The 16,390-nt window shown below is 43.2% G+C and overlaps 1 protein-coding gene across 1 annotated transcript; it reads left to right on the top strand.

Moving 5' to 3' along the window:
* Positions 1-835: 835 nt before the first annotated feature.
* LOC310987268 (E3 ubiquitin-protein ligase PDZRN3-B-like) lies at positions 836-2,479 on the top strand (the record flags this gene model as incomplete). Its single annotated transcript, XM_083973456.1, has 2 exons — positions 836-1,413; positions 2,345-2,479. The coding sequence occupies exons 1-2, from the start codon at positions 988-990 to the stop codon at positions 2,477-2,479; spliced, it is 561 nt and encodes a 186-aa protein (XP_083829582.1). The 5' UTR covers positions 836-987.
* Positions 2,480-16,390: the final 13,911 nt, after the last annotated feature.

Genomic DNA, 16,390 nt, shown 5'->3' with positions numbered 1-16,390 from the left:
CTAGAATTACATTATACAGGTACATTGTGTAAGAATTACTCCCATCTAGCGTTGCGGTTGTATATCCCAAGCAACTCAATCTTATTTTTCATGCTGCATTCACGTGAAATTGGGCAGACGGCAGACGGACGACTGCACCAAACAGCATAAACAAGCCTCTATGTAAACAAGTGGTCCGTCAGCACGAGGCAAAACAATACACGTGACAATATGTTGTCATGGCGATGTGGTATTGTTTACCTGACCCACTTTTACCGGCTTTCTCTCGACTTCTGTGACTAAAATGACATCTGGTTTGTTACCGACTGCCGTCTGCCCGACTGCAGGTGAATGCAGCATCAGTGTAACGCTCGATTCCTCCTCACTGCGTTACCACGGTGACTTTTCACAGACACCACCTCCACCTGAACGTAAAAACATGGCGACAGGACATGGCAGCCAGCACCGAGCTTACCGGCTCCATATGAACGGCAAATTCAGAGCTTACCGGAACACTTCAGTTTGTTGATGGGGGTGATTACTGATTAATGAAAAACAGACTTTTGAACGAAATAATCGATTTTCGTGAATAGATAACAGGAGAAGTTACACAATGTCCCTTTAAGTAAAACATGGGGGGCGGGGGGTCAATCATGTTGTATGGCGACACGTGTGAAGTTGATTGGACTCGAAATTCAAAATGATGTTGTGTGTGAGCAGAAGAAAGAGCTCCAGGGCACGGTGACCCTGCAGAGGTGAGTCAGCAGGCTGAAGTTCAGTACACACACACACACACACACACACACACACACACACACACACACACACACACACACACACACACACCTCTCAGCCTCAGCGGGAGCTGCGCACACCGCTCCAACTTTCTCTGCGCTCACGCTCTCATGTGTCCAGACTTGTGCAACAACTTTGTCCCAACTCATTGTGCTGCTGCTGCTGCTGCTGCTGCTGCTGCTGCGTAGAAAAAAGTTCTCTGCGTAAAAAACTATGTGCGCTGATTGCTCAACTTCTTGCGAGGAGGAGAAACCAATCTGCCAAGTTTTCAACTCTGGTCAAGGGATGATGGCGTCGTCGTCGCACACGAAGCCGGGTACGGGTCATCGTGTCGCGGGTGTTTGTCAGAGAGGATGCGGGCTGCTGTTGTCCGCTGGTGAGGACGGAGACAAAGGGGAGCACTGCTGCGTGGACGCGCTCCGCACCGTCACCGACGAGCTGGAGGAGAGACGCGCAACTTTGGAGCATGAAGCCCGGATGGCGAGACTGAGGTGGAACCGGAGGGAGCAGGTCCTGCTGGCCCAGGTGTCCACTCTGCAGAGCGAGGCTCAGCTCGCTGCTCTCCAGTACCAGAGGAGACTGCACCAGTACATGCTGCACATCAGCAGCATTGCAGAGCAGGTCATTGGGTACTGCAAGGTGAGAGATCAGCAGAGAGACACTACAGGCATAAACACTGTTTGAAATTTCTGGTTATTTTTCTTCCTAGCCTATTCTTTCAGAAAAGTCAAACGAAATGGTAGAACATCCACAGTAAGGTGGTTATTTTACATCATTTTGTCTCTTTTGTTGGTAGATTTCTCCTAAATTCGCCAAAAGTTAACATGCTACTGTGACATGCTGTGCTGTGCTTGTTGTCTGACCCATGTCATGTCAGGTGTCATTGTAAAGCTCTCTCTCTTCAAAAATTGTCATCTCCTCTGTATCCACAACCAATCGTAAAAGTATGATTTACAATGGAGGCCGTTTTCTCAAAATGAGTTTTTCCTCATACTCTGGGCCTGAAATCTCCACTTCAGCAGACACCAAACCTTCCTGTTTTATTCCTGTCTATATTCTGAAGGTTTTTACAGAGGGGATTGTTGATATATCATTCAAAGCCTGATTTTTACAACATTTTATTTCTAAAAACATGGCAAAATTGGATTTTTTTTAGGGCTGGTGACAGTATTTTCTCATTTACAGAGTGATAAAAAGAGATATCCAAAATCCCCTCTGTAAAAACTTCTGACTCTAATATGTCAACAAAATAAAACAAGAATTTTGAAAGGGGCTTTATCCATTTTTCAGATTTCGGTTCTGGAAATGTATGCAAATTAGCGCATATTTCATCAGATATTGCCTCATTTACATATTTAAACATAACATTTGACAAAACTTGTTATACAAAAAATATTTGTCTTAATGTAAGTGATAAACTTGGGAAGTTTCATGCTGATATCTGTTATTTAAAATGTTTACCCTATGCACCTGTAGTGTCTCCCCTTAACTTTGTATTGTCCATCAAAGCAAACCATGACAGACTGAGAAACCTGACTCTCTTATTCATTCTCTGCTGATTTTTTTTTAGGGTGATCTGAAAACAACTGCTGACCTGCAGAGCCACACATCACAGGGAGCAACACCATGTGTAGATGGAGAATCACAGCAACAAGTCACAGCACCTGAGGTAAGAGAAACAGACTGGTACCTCTCCGGTCTGTAGCCCCCGCTGCTGAAACACTGACATTTATGTCTCATTCAGAAATATCCGAGAACACAAGTTTGACTTTTTCCTCTGAAAACTCTCCAAAGGCAGCAGCGCTTATGCTTTTTGATGTGTGCGTGCGCCCTCACTGACACACTTCTGTGTTGTTGATATTAGGATTTAGGGTGAGTGTCTTAAAAGCACTGCAGAGCCAGGATTGAGGTTTTTCCTTTTACTTGTTTCACCTGCTGCTTCGGCTCATGGCTTTAACCTCACTGACACACATTTCACTGAGTAAATGTTGACCCGAGGGATCACAGAGAATGCTACGGAGTGGTTTCCATCTCTGAACTGAAGACCAGACTGCTTATACGAGTTAATCTCTCCTCACATCCTGTTTGTTATATTGTGAGGTTTTTGTGTCTTTGGGTCAAAGTGTGTGTTTGTTGACAAAGAAATGAGGTGGAGCATCATATAGTTGTCACTCTCTCTGAGCTCTGTGGAGAGATGCTTAAAGGGATGGCCTTTGATCTTTTCTCTGTGTACCAGCTGATCTAGTGTCAGTGTCTGCGTGGGTCACCGTTTTGGAAAGTTTTGCAGCCAGAACAACTTGTTGCATGTCACGTAGAATTACTTCATCATGACAGAGAGGGAAGAAAGCCAAGGATATTCCAGCTCCAACAAGTTGTTGAGTGCAAGGCGAGTGATTTAATGGCACTTTCAGTGACGGTTTGAGTGCTGTGTATGAAGTACAGCTTATGAAATACAGAAACAAAAAGCGAGTGAGTGGAAATGGGCACATTGCACGTATCTGTTAACACATGGTAGAGTGGTGCTTCAACAAGTTACTACTGTCATCAATCTGACAGTTATTTTCTCCATTGATTAACTGGATATTAAGATTACGGTAAAAAAAAAAAAATGTGTTGATCAGTTTCCACAATCCTGTCATTATGTAATTGTCATTTTGTATTGAATTTTATTGAAGTTGCATGTGATCTGCTGGAACGAGGGCATTTAAAGGGATAGTTCACCCAAAATTAAAATTTCACTCATTATCTACTCACCCTCATGTGGACTAAGGGCTGGGAGAAGTTTCAGAGTTATCCGTGGCTTCTCTGAGTTACAGGGGGTCTCGGCGTAGCAGTGCATGTCCATATAACGGTTGCAAATGGATACCAACTGTCTTCGTAACAAAAAGACACACCAAAAAACATCCAAATACCTCCATGCTGCTCGTATGTAATGTCCGTCTTGTATTAAAGCCCCGAAATGCGAAATTGTCCCGAAAAAAAATTTAATAAGTCTTTATTTCAAGCTTTTTTTAATAGCGGAAGCTTCTCGAAGCTCCTCTTGGACAGACCCTGGTTCGTCCAAATTTGACGAACCGGGAAGAGAAGCTTCCGCTACAAAACAAGCTTGAAATATAGACTTATTCAATTTTTTTCGGGACAATTTCACATTTCGGGGCTTCAATACAAGACGGACATTACATACGAGCAGCATGGAGGTATTTGGATGTTTTTTGGTGTGTGTTTTTGTTACGAAGACAGTTGGTATCCATTTGCAACCGTTATATGGACATGCACTGCTACGCTGAGACCCCCTGTAACTCAGAGAAGCCACGGATAACTCTGAAACTTCTCCCAGCCCTTAGTCGACATGAGGGTGAGTAGATAATGAGTGAAATTTCAATTTAGGGTGAACTATCCCTTTTAATGTTTTTCCTCTTAAAAATTACACAAAATATCAGTGTCAAACAGTATTCTGGGGATTGATAGGTTATTGCAGCTCTGTTGAAGAACAGAATATTCTCACCCCTGGTGTTAACTGCTCAGATCAAATGTTAATCACTGCCTGAGCTTTTGCATAATGTGTTTTCTTAACGCAGCTGGCAATTTTCTAGTAATTGCTTTCACCCTCATCCGTGTCAAACTGTAATTGATAGGCTAAACTATATGGACATGGTTTCTAACTGGCCCCGCGTCTTTGCTGCAGGAAATAATTTGTTAAACCTCCAAAAGTCTCTGCCAGATGTAATAAAAGCTCTTGTTTTGGTAAGCTCACAAGGTATCCTAAAAGTTTGTGTTGTTAACCCTCCGGCCAGAGAGTGCGTGTTGTGTTTGGGTTGCTGGTGAGGGTGGCTGGGTTTAATCGTGGTAATGGTCACATGAAGTATCTCTCTAATTGCCTGCAACATGCTGTGAGTGCAACAGACTCACTTTTGATTAATGTGGAAAACTGTTGACTCTCCTCCGCCGGTGTTGGGCAGCGACACAGCTTCTATTTTCAGCCCCCCCCCCCCCTCATCTAAAAACTCCTCTCTAATGCGTCTTTAATAGTTTTCTCACTGTGTGTTTTTTTGCTTTGGCTTTTCCAAATGGATTTTCCAATACTTGAAAGAGCAGGGTTGCAGTTCATCAAAGTTTTACAGTGAAGTGGAAATCCACTTTGTAGAGAAAGCGATGGGGGTTTTGGTCTGCATTGACAATAGAGCTTGGATGGCGAGTAAACATTTCAGTGGATGGAAAGCAAATCTAATTGACCCTAAAGCCCGTTTTGTGTCTGATATTATTTCTCTGAAGCTCTCTGTGCGAGCGAGCAATGGGCATTTGCAGTCCTACCAATTCTCAAAGAATCAATTTCTTTAAAATTTTTCAATAACGATCAAATAAGAACTTAATAATTTGTGTGATTCCTTGATTTCAGACATTGGTGGATAAATCAGGCGAATGAGACGACTGAAATCACAACTATGGCTGACAGATTTCAGCTTGAACTAATGAATTCAATTTGGCCTAAATTTTGAGAATGAAACTAACTGAGGGAATTTATAAAATGGGATTTACATTTGTGATGTAACGCAAAAAAGGCTGAGGCCACAAATGAAGTCGTAGAACTTCAGTAGCCTCGTGTGTGAAGTAGTAGAAGATATCACATGGTTTAGTGATATTTAGTGTGCTCCGTAGGTGGGTCTAGAAACGAGCCATAGGAACTTTTTGAGTCTCGAACACCGTTTACAGCGCTCTATCTGTTTAGAGAGTCGTTGGGCGGGCTTAACGCCATGACGACATACATTTTAATTGGCTTGTCAGGCTAACGTCATCCTGCTCTTTGCTCTGATTGGTCGTAGCGCTACCCTATTGCGTGCAGAGGCAGTTTGAAAGACAGCCTTCATCCCGCCCCCTGGATTGAGCCGAGGTCGAGGTCTACCGGTCGTTGCCAGACTAGACATGTTAATGATATAGTCTGGCTTGTCAGGCTAGAATTGTTCCCTTTTTCACTTGATGTGTTTGGCAACGTGAAGCTACAGTAACTTTCACTGAGTGACAGGACAGAGTTGCCCTAGTTTGCCCTGTGTTCAGTGGAGAAAACTTGCTTTGTCCGCTCTGTGGAGGATGCTGGTGAAGTCTGTGGATGCTCTGGTGTATATGATCATCAAGTTGCAGCGAGGATGCTGTTTTGCATGATGTGTTGCTCTTTGGTTTGTCGTTCCTGCCTATTTTCACCAAATATACACTTTATATACATTCAACGACTCACCTGGAACAGTGTCATACCTTTTGTCCATGGATTGTTTTATCCAGTTGACGATTCAGATGTCATGAAAGACCACTGTGCTTGGGAACAAGCGGTAGGGTTGGAAGACAGATTACATGCAGGCAAACACACAGTTTAATCCATTCCATACAGCTGATGTTGTATTTTTGTTTTTTTGAAGAAGGAAAGAAAAATGTCAGGATCCTTCAGCCTGATTGGATCACTGTTCACGGATTGTGTCATGGTCCAAATTGTCTTTATTAAAAATGTAATGCCAGTGGCTTGTGAACAATGACAGTATTGTGAAAAACAACAACATAAAGCATCTGCATCTACTGTTGAAGCGGTCCCAGTTGTTCTTTGCCAATCCTATTGGTTGCCATAGGAAACGGCTCAGAGCTCGCCCTTGTGTTTGTAAAGAGAGAGACAGGAAAAACTATTGTGGGATGGGATGGAGCTGGACTGCCATAAAGACTGACTGATGGCGAGTCGCAACATATTTTTCCATGCACTGTACCTCCGAGATGTACTGATCTAGATCCAGATGATTGTGTGTTCACTGGCCTGACAGTGAATGCAGACGGGGATTGTGGGTGAGTCAGCCAGTTCTGCTATTGAGAATGGATAATGGAAGCAAAACACAGCGCTGAAATGGCAATAGGATTAGTCACCATCGCGAAAAATACATACCCCTCTTCTTCGTCTGCCCGTGTGTTTGTTTAAACCCAGATGAATGCAGAAATAAAAACCCACGGCTGAGGTAGAACAGTCCCACACATCTTCTCTCTGGAAGCCAACATCCCCCAAATCTACACTGCAGCTGGGAGTCAGCGAAAACTGTGGAAACCATAGGAAATATTTTCATGTAGCTGAGAATGGACAAGTCTTTACATCATCTGTCACTAAAGCTGTTGACAGCCAGAACCGCACAGTGGAGTGAAAATCCTTCTTTTTTCACCCCATGCTATACCAGTGGCACCTCAGTGAAGGGCTACGGGCAGAAACCCCGAGGCCTTTTCACCTGTCTGTGAGCAGGAGTACAGTCCCTCCAGCTCCTTCTCCGCTTTTTTTTTTTTTTTTTTTTTGAGATCAAGAGAAAAGAAAGAGTTAGGGAAGAGGGAGGGACGGAGAGTGGAGAGTACACAACTTGAGTATCGGTGTCATCAAAATCCAATCTTGCATGACAGGCGGGGACGAAAGCAGGCCAGTTTGTTTGCTTCCATAACAAAAGATGACAAGAAAAGATTGCTTCGCGACAGGAGAAAAGATAGATTTATGACCTCCTGCCTTTTATGTCTGTTGATTTGATTTTTCTTGCCCAGACGGAGCCCCGCAACAAAATGATGCCTATCGATGTTACAGTAGGGCCTGGTCTGGTTGAATTGAATTGGAAAATATAAGTATCTAATTTTAATACCTGAGAAATAGAGGGGGAGAAAAAAAACATTTCTTTGTGTTGCCATAAACAGAGAGAGACAAATGTATAATGGTCACATCAGTTGGGCGCACAGTTGTGCACGCCCTTTTACTGCTCGTCTAGACAGTTTTATAGTCTCTCTCTGTGCTCAAACTCTCCAAAGCACTTGGAAAATGGAAGAGAAACGCTTGTATTCGGGGGGAAAATGGCACAAAAGTTGTCGGTTTACAGCTCACTGTCTGTTTCCCTCAGAAGAGGAAAATGGGACTGGGTAGATATGAAAATTGAGTCGATCAAACGGCTCCTTTCAGCCGCCGTGTGGTTAGTGTGGTGGTGTAAATAGCAGGTTGTCACGTTCTGTGTTCCCGACTCTCCTTGGAGGTGTTTTCTGTACCTGTTCTGCTCTGTTTGGGACGTCATTTAATCCGAATTTACATGGCAGCTGTTTATCCTGCGCCTGTGAGAGAGGGACCGCCCTGCTTACCATTTCCTATTTCCTCTCCAATTCGACACACACACACACACACACGCATGCACACTCAGACACACCAGGCTGCTAAAACAAACTTCAGCCTGCATTAATTTAGATTTATCAGTTAAGATAAATTAGATTTAAACACTTTAATTATTTACTGCCTCCTTAGCAGCATTTAGGCTTCTTGTGTAACGTCTTACTCCTGCTTATCTCCATGCATATTTATAGGAATTTCATTAGCTGAAGGAATTTGCAATATTTTCATAGGTGCTGGTTTGGCAAACAACCTGTTTTTCCAAAGCCCTTGGCAAGTTGCTGTGTTAGTTAATAAGGCCGATATTGAGATTAGGATACTCTAGATTCCAAGGTTGTGGATTTGGACCAAACCGTGAGCTGCGGCTGTAGAATACATCATGCCTCCTTTTTTGTGGGTTTGTCCTTTTTGCTCTGTGTGTGTGTGTGTGTGTGTGTGTGTGTGTGTGTGTGTGTCTGTTTGCGTGTTTGCATGAGTTTACTTAAGCTGCCCGGGTCTGTTGTTTTAGTACGAGGTGTGAAAAAGAAAACTGTTCTGCTAAAGACCTCCGTGCTTGTAAAAAAATATGCGCCTCCCTGCTGAAAGGCCCCTTTTTAAAAAAGTCAATGGGATGTTTGTTAGTTTGCTCTGCAGGATGTTGGAGAGTGAATCGGAGCGACTTTGATGACAAATTCTATTCAGAATGAGATGCAGTGAAACCATCTGCAAACTGAAATAGACAGGCAGCTCATGGTAGCAGCTTTGTGTGCTTGAAGTTATTGGTCTATGAGTTACCCCTCGTTAATGTTAAAGCAGAAGTAAGTGATCCGGTGGTTTTGGCTAACTTCCTGTCAGCAGATGGAGTTAGCAGTCCCCGCCCTCGTCCCTACGTCACCACATTCACGCGCATCCCTTGGCTGCACACACAGAGAGGACCGCCCCTTTATGCCGTTCTCTCTCCTCATTGGATAAAGGTTGTAGGATACAAGGAAAGTTTTCTCCTCGGCTTACAGCAGAGCAGAGTGACTGACAGACCCGTGTTTCAGACCAAACACTCTATAGAAGTGATTGCTGTCAGAAGATACAACTATTTAAGACTTATATTAACACAAACATTCCGCTTACTTCTGCTTTAATGAAATACAGCAATTAATCCTTTCTTTGTGAAAGTCACAGTAATGGTCACTTTTGTTTGGTGCTTCTTGTATTTTTTGCCTGTTGTGTCAAACCCACAGTTCGTGGGCGGCTGTGGCTCAGGAGGTAGAGCGGGTCGTCCACTAACCGGAAGGTCGGTGGTTCGATTCCAGGCTCCTCCTGGCAACATGTCGAAGTGTCCTTGGGCAAGACACTGAACCCACACTTGCCCCCCGATGTGTCCATTGGGTGTACGAATGTGTGTGATTGGTTAGATTTCTGCGCTGCCAAGCGCTGTGTGAATGTGTGTGAAAGGGTGAATGTGACCAACAGTGTAAAGCGCTTTGAGTGGTCCAAGAGACTAGAAAAGCGCTATATAAGTGCAAGTCCATTTACCATTTACCATTCAACAAAGAGTGAAGCCATACTACTTGTGGTCAGTTTATTGTAGTACATCATAGAGCTGAAGCAATAAGCAGATAATTCAAAAAAAAATTCCCAAGTAAAACTGCCTGTTGATTTATGTTTCTTACATTTTGTGTATATCATTGTAACCGGAGTACTTTTGTTCATTTTTAATTTTGTTCATTCATTTGTTCATCAAATACACAATCCAACAACTCCAAAACGCTCTTGTGGACAAGTTGTGACCTGCACATTCACCACGCTATGAGATAATAACGGAACGTTACGAGACAGAGTTGTTTTAATTCATGCAAAACCACAGATGTGCGTTCCCTTCAGGGACAGTTTTTCAGCAAGCAGTCTCTGTATTTACCTCGAAAACAACTCTGTCTGGTAACGTTCTGTTATTATCTCATAGTGTGGTGAATGTGCAGCTCACAACTTGTCCACCAGAGCGTTTTGGAGTTGTTGGATTGTGTATTTGATGAGTTTCATGAGTTCAAACCAAGAAATCCCATTAGCCTCCATAGCGTAGCTCTGAGCAGCTCGCGGCTCTGCTCCGCCGTTCTAAAAATAGCTTGCACCGACATTTAAAAATAACAAACCTACTGCTATGAAAGGGATTATGGCAATGGGCCAATTTGCCAAAATGTTTCACTATCCCTTTAAGGCTCCAGTGAAGCTTTCTTATGTGTTTGCACTTGACAAACTTTGGGTACACTGCTCATCATAAACTCCAAGAATCTTGGACTTTTCCCTGAGTTGGTGGTACTGTATGAGCTCTATCTGCAGACTGCTGCTGTGCTGTTTCTTTTTAAGGAACAAGGTTTGAGTGTAGCAGATGTTGATTGCAGCTCGGTCCTGTCCTCTGGCTCTGCTCTCAGGTGTACTGCAGGAAACATTCAGTGACTGGAGCGATTCATCATTTCAGTCACCCAGGAGGAGAACGCTCGGCTTTATTCACACCTTAATGACTTGGAGCCTGCTGCGCTCTCCTGCCTCTCCACAGTACGAACGGATTCAACACCCAACATCTGGAAAAGAAACCACTGTCAAAGAGGCTGTAAACTCAAAGGACCAATAGAAACTGATGAACTTTGCAGGTCACTTCCAACTAAGTGTGGTACCTTTAACTTGCTGTGCATTTTTACTCGGGCATACACATAGAATCATACATGTGTGCACAGACAGAAACTGGCAGCACATATGCACTGTTCTAACTCACAGACACACTCCTATGTACAGCTGGCACAGATGATGCTGTACACCCTCCAGTCCTGTTATAATTGATGTAGTGGAAAGCTCCACACACAAGAACTCTCTCGTGCAACCGAGCTCTTTCTTCTGTCTCTTAGTGCGATGAGAAAATGTCTTGTTTTGTAGCTGATTCACCAGCTAAATGTCTGTGGTCAGATCTAAACCCAGTCGCCCCCTCTGTTCCCATCTTTACCACCACTGGGGGGGATTCAGTTAGTCAGTGACCTGATGCCTTTTGAACTCACACGGACCCACTGATTTCCTCTAGTCTCCATAAACATGTGGCTTCGCCTACAGCTGTTGCAGGGAGATTACAGTGAAAGCCCCGAGTCAGCAAATACACACGTGTAGCAGCTGCATTTACACACACATACACATATGCAAATGCAAACAGCAGCGGCCACTCCATCATCAGGGCTCTCTGAGCAGCTGGTAATGAGTGTGTAAAGAGATAAAGTTGTGGTGAGACCTTCGTGGGACAAGCTGCTCTCCTCCCAAGATGAATCAAATGGACAATGTCATGAAACTACATCTGATTATTCTGTAACTTAATGAGTTTAATGAGAATCATTAGTAGTTAGATGAGACATTGAGTAAGTTTGCATTTTAAAGCACCATAGTCGGAATGGGAATATGAGGTAAACCAAGTCTCCCATACATTACTAAGGACTGCAGCAGCTTGTAAAGGTAGGCTATAATGTGTAGGAATTCCCCCCATCTAGCGGTGCGGTTGCATATCGGAACGTATTCTTGATGTTGCATTCACGTGAAATGGGGCAGACGTCAGACAGACAACAGACGCTGCATGTAACAGGATAAACAAGCCTCTATGTAAACAAGTGGTCCGCCAGCACGAGGCCAAACAATACAGGTGACAATATGTTGTCATGGTGATGTAGTATTGTTTACCTGACCCACGTTTTACCGTCTTTCTCTGGTGGAGTAAAATGACATCCGGTTGGTTTGCCGACGGCCGTCTGCCTGACTGCACCTGAATGCAACACCAGTGCCTCCGTCCTTCCTCACACTACACAGTGTTAATTATGTTGGTATCAGCGTTTGTTTCTTAGAAAATAAGTGATAAGTGAGCAATCATTATGTCTGACTGATGCCTTCAATTGCTGTGTCTCAAATTGGACATTTGAGTCAGTTCATGTAGTCCACTGTGTACTCTGTGTAACAGGCCTGTGTTGGCCTAAATCAAACACCACCATTTCCTCTGTGTGCCCCTTGTGTCATACTACATGGAAAAGAAACCTCCATCTTCGGTCGCTGTTTGGAAATAAGTTGGCGTTTCTTGCACTTCTATGAGAGTGAGAAATGTCAATTTTATGCTCAGTATTTTGACTGCTTTTAGCTCACCATCCGGTTTGTAAATGGAGTAAGTGTCTCTTATTCAGAACAATAGAGGATTGGTATTTGCATGCATCATCCACCAGTTGCAAAAAGGTTAAACTAATAAGCTATAGGAGCTCTTATGATGATGACGACATGTTACTGTTTTTCTTGAAATCGAATAAACTGGTTAACTCAGTTCAGGAGCAGGGCCATGTACCTGTCAACTCCTCCTGCCTCTTGTTTGCCTGAGATTTCTCAACCTTCTCCTTCCCTTTCTCAAAGCACCTTCTAACCACATCCCTCTATCTCATCATCCCTACTCTCATCCCCCCATCTTTCCCTCTATTCTCCTATCCCTCTCTATTCAACCAGTGCACACCCTTCCATGTCTCATTCAAGGTACTGTCTCGGAGGCATGTACTGTAAGTAGCTCAGGTGGAACCGGGCTGAGACTGAACCTCCACTCTGACTCTCCCTCGCCAGTCTTCATCACAGCCTCCCACACCAGCAGCATAGACATCAACCTTCCTTCACCTTCACCCCTCCGTTCAATATCCAGTCACCCATTCTCAACACTTACTTACAACATATTACTAGAATAATATCTATGTTTTGTTTTTTCTAACTTATTGATAAAAAACATACTCTTTATTATTCCTTTTCCTTTTTTTTCCTTTTTTTTTTGAATATGCAGTCAATACCTTGGGTCACCTTGATCTGACCACTACACAGTTGCACTTGTCCACTGCTGAAACAAAGCTGTACTGTTTGGATGTCCACTGTCAGTTAAACCTGAGCCAATAAAAACCCCAGGCCTTGCCCTGTTGAATCCATCACCAATGATGGATGTTTTAAAAGGCCTCTGTGGATCTTGTGGGCTACACAGGATGACCTTTGTCAGAGAAGACTGTGACATTACCTTTGGCCTTTCAGTGGAGGTGCAGCATTATCAAAGCGCCGTGCTGCAGACTGTATTTTACCGCACATTCATCTGCAAACCGAATTAAGGCTTTCCTCTGCCTTTGTCGACAGGAGGATTAGGGCTTAATTACATCTGGGTAAAGGCTGCCATGTAGTCAGAGAAACAACTGTGTGGTGGGAGAGACCGGCACAGTACATTAGGGAGGTGTTGAGGAGAGGGATAAGCCTGTGTAATATGCCAGGTGTGTCCAGGGTATTAGCCAACACTGGCATGGTTCTATGTGCCTGCCAAGATGAGGGATCAAAACAAACCTACCCCTTTGAATCCTGTCTCTCATTTCATCCTAAAGGCCAACACTCGGCTGCGTCGTTGAGTGGAAGAAAACAGTAGGGCATTTTGTCTTCAATCCACACACAGCAGAATGTAGGCAAACAACTACACACACACACAGGCAGTCTGGTTTACGTTCAATGGTATCGAGCCAGTTTTGGTTTAAATTTTTATTAGTATTCCTATTAAACAGGACAGTGAAAAGAGACGGGAAAGCAGGGCAATGACACGCAGGAAGGATAATCATGGTCAGGATCCGAATTGGCGATCACTGCTTTAGGCAAAGCCAACATGGGATGTGCTCAAACCACTTGACCACCTCCTTGTGTCCCTTTTTATTATTTTGGAAAAGTCAGATCTCCATGTGAAAAATGTTCACAGAGGTAGTTATTCTTCCTACCAAAGACTCTTCTGAAACCCGACTGGCAGATGATACGTGGACAGATCAAATCAAAGTTGTCACTGTGCCTATGTATGACTGGAAATAACTGAGAAAATGTGTTTTTGAGATTTGGGAGAACATGCTCTTGCATTTATGCAAGATTTCAAATAAAGGGATGAAGATAATTCAAATGGAAATCTGCTCGCACAAAGACTGGAAACAGGAGAAACCGGCTAGCAGGCCTCTTCCAGAAACACCATGAATATTAAAGTGTTGTGTTTTTTCCAACAAGACTTAACTCATCCCATTATTTAAAAAAACAGCAACAGTGGAAGCTCAGCAAGCAACATTAGGCCTTTACTCCTTCTCATCATCTTGAATTAGTTAGCTGCTACTGTACCTGCATTAGTCAGAGTGGTGTTTGCCAGGATTTGACCTCTTGGGAACTAGTTAGTGACAGGCTCGGTGTATTAGTCGAGGCAGTTTAATTCCATTCCAATCACTGCATTCATGTTATTGCTGGGATTGAGACAGGAAGCGCTGATGGATGTGTTTTTAATTAGCTGAATGAGCTCTGAGAAATTGAGCATGAATATTCATTACGATCACTGTTGTCCTACAGATAGTGCTTAGTTTTAATCATAATAATTTAGGCATCTTGAATGGAAAGCAATTGTTTGAAGTGGACTTATTAAATGTTCTTTTTCTCCAGTAACATGGATAATTGAAATCTTAAACATCATGCAGTTGTTTCAGCTGGGGACTACATTAGCAGCAGTATTACGGCCTCAATGATCAGCATGTCGGATTGTTGATGGGACTATTCACTTGATGTGAGGAGAAGACGGATGATTACAACTCTCTTTGGAAACTTAAGTGCCTATAGGAAAACACTCAAGTTACAAACTGTCATGAACTGCTCTTTCAGGGGGACGATTTAAAGGGATAGTTCACCCAAAATTCAAATTTCACTCATTATCTACTCACCCTCATGTCATGTCATGGCATACATATTATTTTCCATTATTTTGCAGCCATGAATGTAAGGCATGCACACAACAGCGTCTGTAGAATTACAATAATCCACTTGCATGATTCTTAAAGCAGAAGTAAGCGGAATGTTTGTGTTAATATAAGTCTTAAAGGGATAGTTCACCCAAAATTCAAATTTCACTCATTATCTACTCACCCTCATGTCGACTAAGAGCTGTGAGAATTTTCAGAGTCCTCCGTGTCTTCTCGGAGTTACGGGGGGGTCCGCGCAGCAGTATTTGTCCATATAATGGTTGTCAATGGATACTCTTGTATTGAAGCCCCAACATGAGAAATTGTTCCGCTGGTCAGTGCAAATCACGCGAGATTTGCACTGACACAGGAAGTGCAGCGAACTGAGACACTGGGAGCTTCTGCTACAAACAAGCTTAAAATATAGACTTATTGAATTTTTTTCGGAACAATTTCTCATGTCAGGGCTTCAATACAAGAGGGACATTACAGACGAGCAGTATGGAGGTATTTGGATGTTTTTTGGTGTGTCTTTTTGGACGAAGAAAAGTGGTATCCATTCACAACCATTATATGGACAAATACTGCTGCGCGGAGCCCCCCGTAACTCAGAGAAGGCACGGAGGACTAAGGGTGAGTAGATAATGAGTGAATTTTGAATTTTGGGTGAACTATCCCTTTAAATGAACGTTGACATGTGAGTGTTCTCTATTCAAACCCTGATGACATCTGTCATAGAAGTCGATGTTAAATTTGAACATCCACAATTTCATGTCATCTGCTGAGGATTGTGAGATACAGTAATGTTGAAAGTTCCACAAGTTACTGAGGCTGAGATTGTTTTGTAAATTACTGCTGCATCATTAGACAGCAGCAGGACCAGCCTGATGATCCCCAATGTCCCTGATGATGAGTCCCAACAGTATTCAATTGAATGCCATCCTCATTGGTTGTTGCTCTTTCATAATAAACTGGCACAAACAGTGTCTTTGGGGTGTAAAAACTGCCTGCAGTGTTTCCAACACAGCTCATTTGTCGCTAGATTTATAGTCGCCACCAATCATAGCGACTTCTTGGGCCAATCTTGGCTACTTGGGAGAGAGTCATCATCAGCAGTGCTCTCTCTTGTGTCTCCTCTGTTCGGTGAGTGGCAGAGCAGCTGGTTGTTACCCAGACGGAGGCTGTGCCCAGATGGACGATATGTGTTTGGTGATTTTCTCTCATATGATGTCTTGGTTATAAAATCAGGATTTGAGCAGCAGGCGAGCAGCGGCTTGGGAAGTTAACATGTAGTCTTAATAGAGCACATATCATTTCAAACTGTTCCGCTGTCAGACAACAGAAAGATAAAAACTATGTAAATGAAGGCAGCACAGAGAGTAGGAAAGAAGCAAACAGTTGAAAACACAAGTAACAATGTGATGAAATGTCGGTTATTTATAGTAGGTTTCTTCTCAAGTCAAGTTTTTCAGTAGTTTATGCCAATATATTTTCTATCTGCTTCTTTTAAAGGTACATTGTGTAGGAATTACTCCCATCTATTTTTCATGCTGCATTCACGTGAAATTGGGCAGACGGCAGATGGACGACAGCTGCTGCACGAACAAGCCTCTATGTAAACAAGTGGTCTGTCAGCACGAGGCAAAACAATACACGTGACAATATGTTGTCATGGCGATGTGATATTGTTCACCTGGCCCACGTTTTACCG

This window comes from Trachurus trachurus (assembly GCF_905171665.1).
Source record: "Trachurus trachurus genome assembly, chromosome: 6".
Taxonomy (NCBI): domain Eukaryota; kingdom Metazoa; phylum Chordata; class Actinopteri; order Carangiformes; family Carangidae; genus Trachurus; species Trachurus trachurus.
This window is presented reverse-complemented; position numbering and strand designations above follow the sequence as displayed.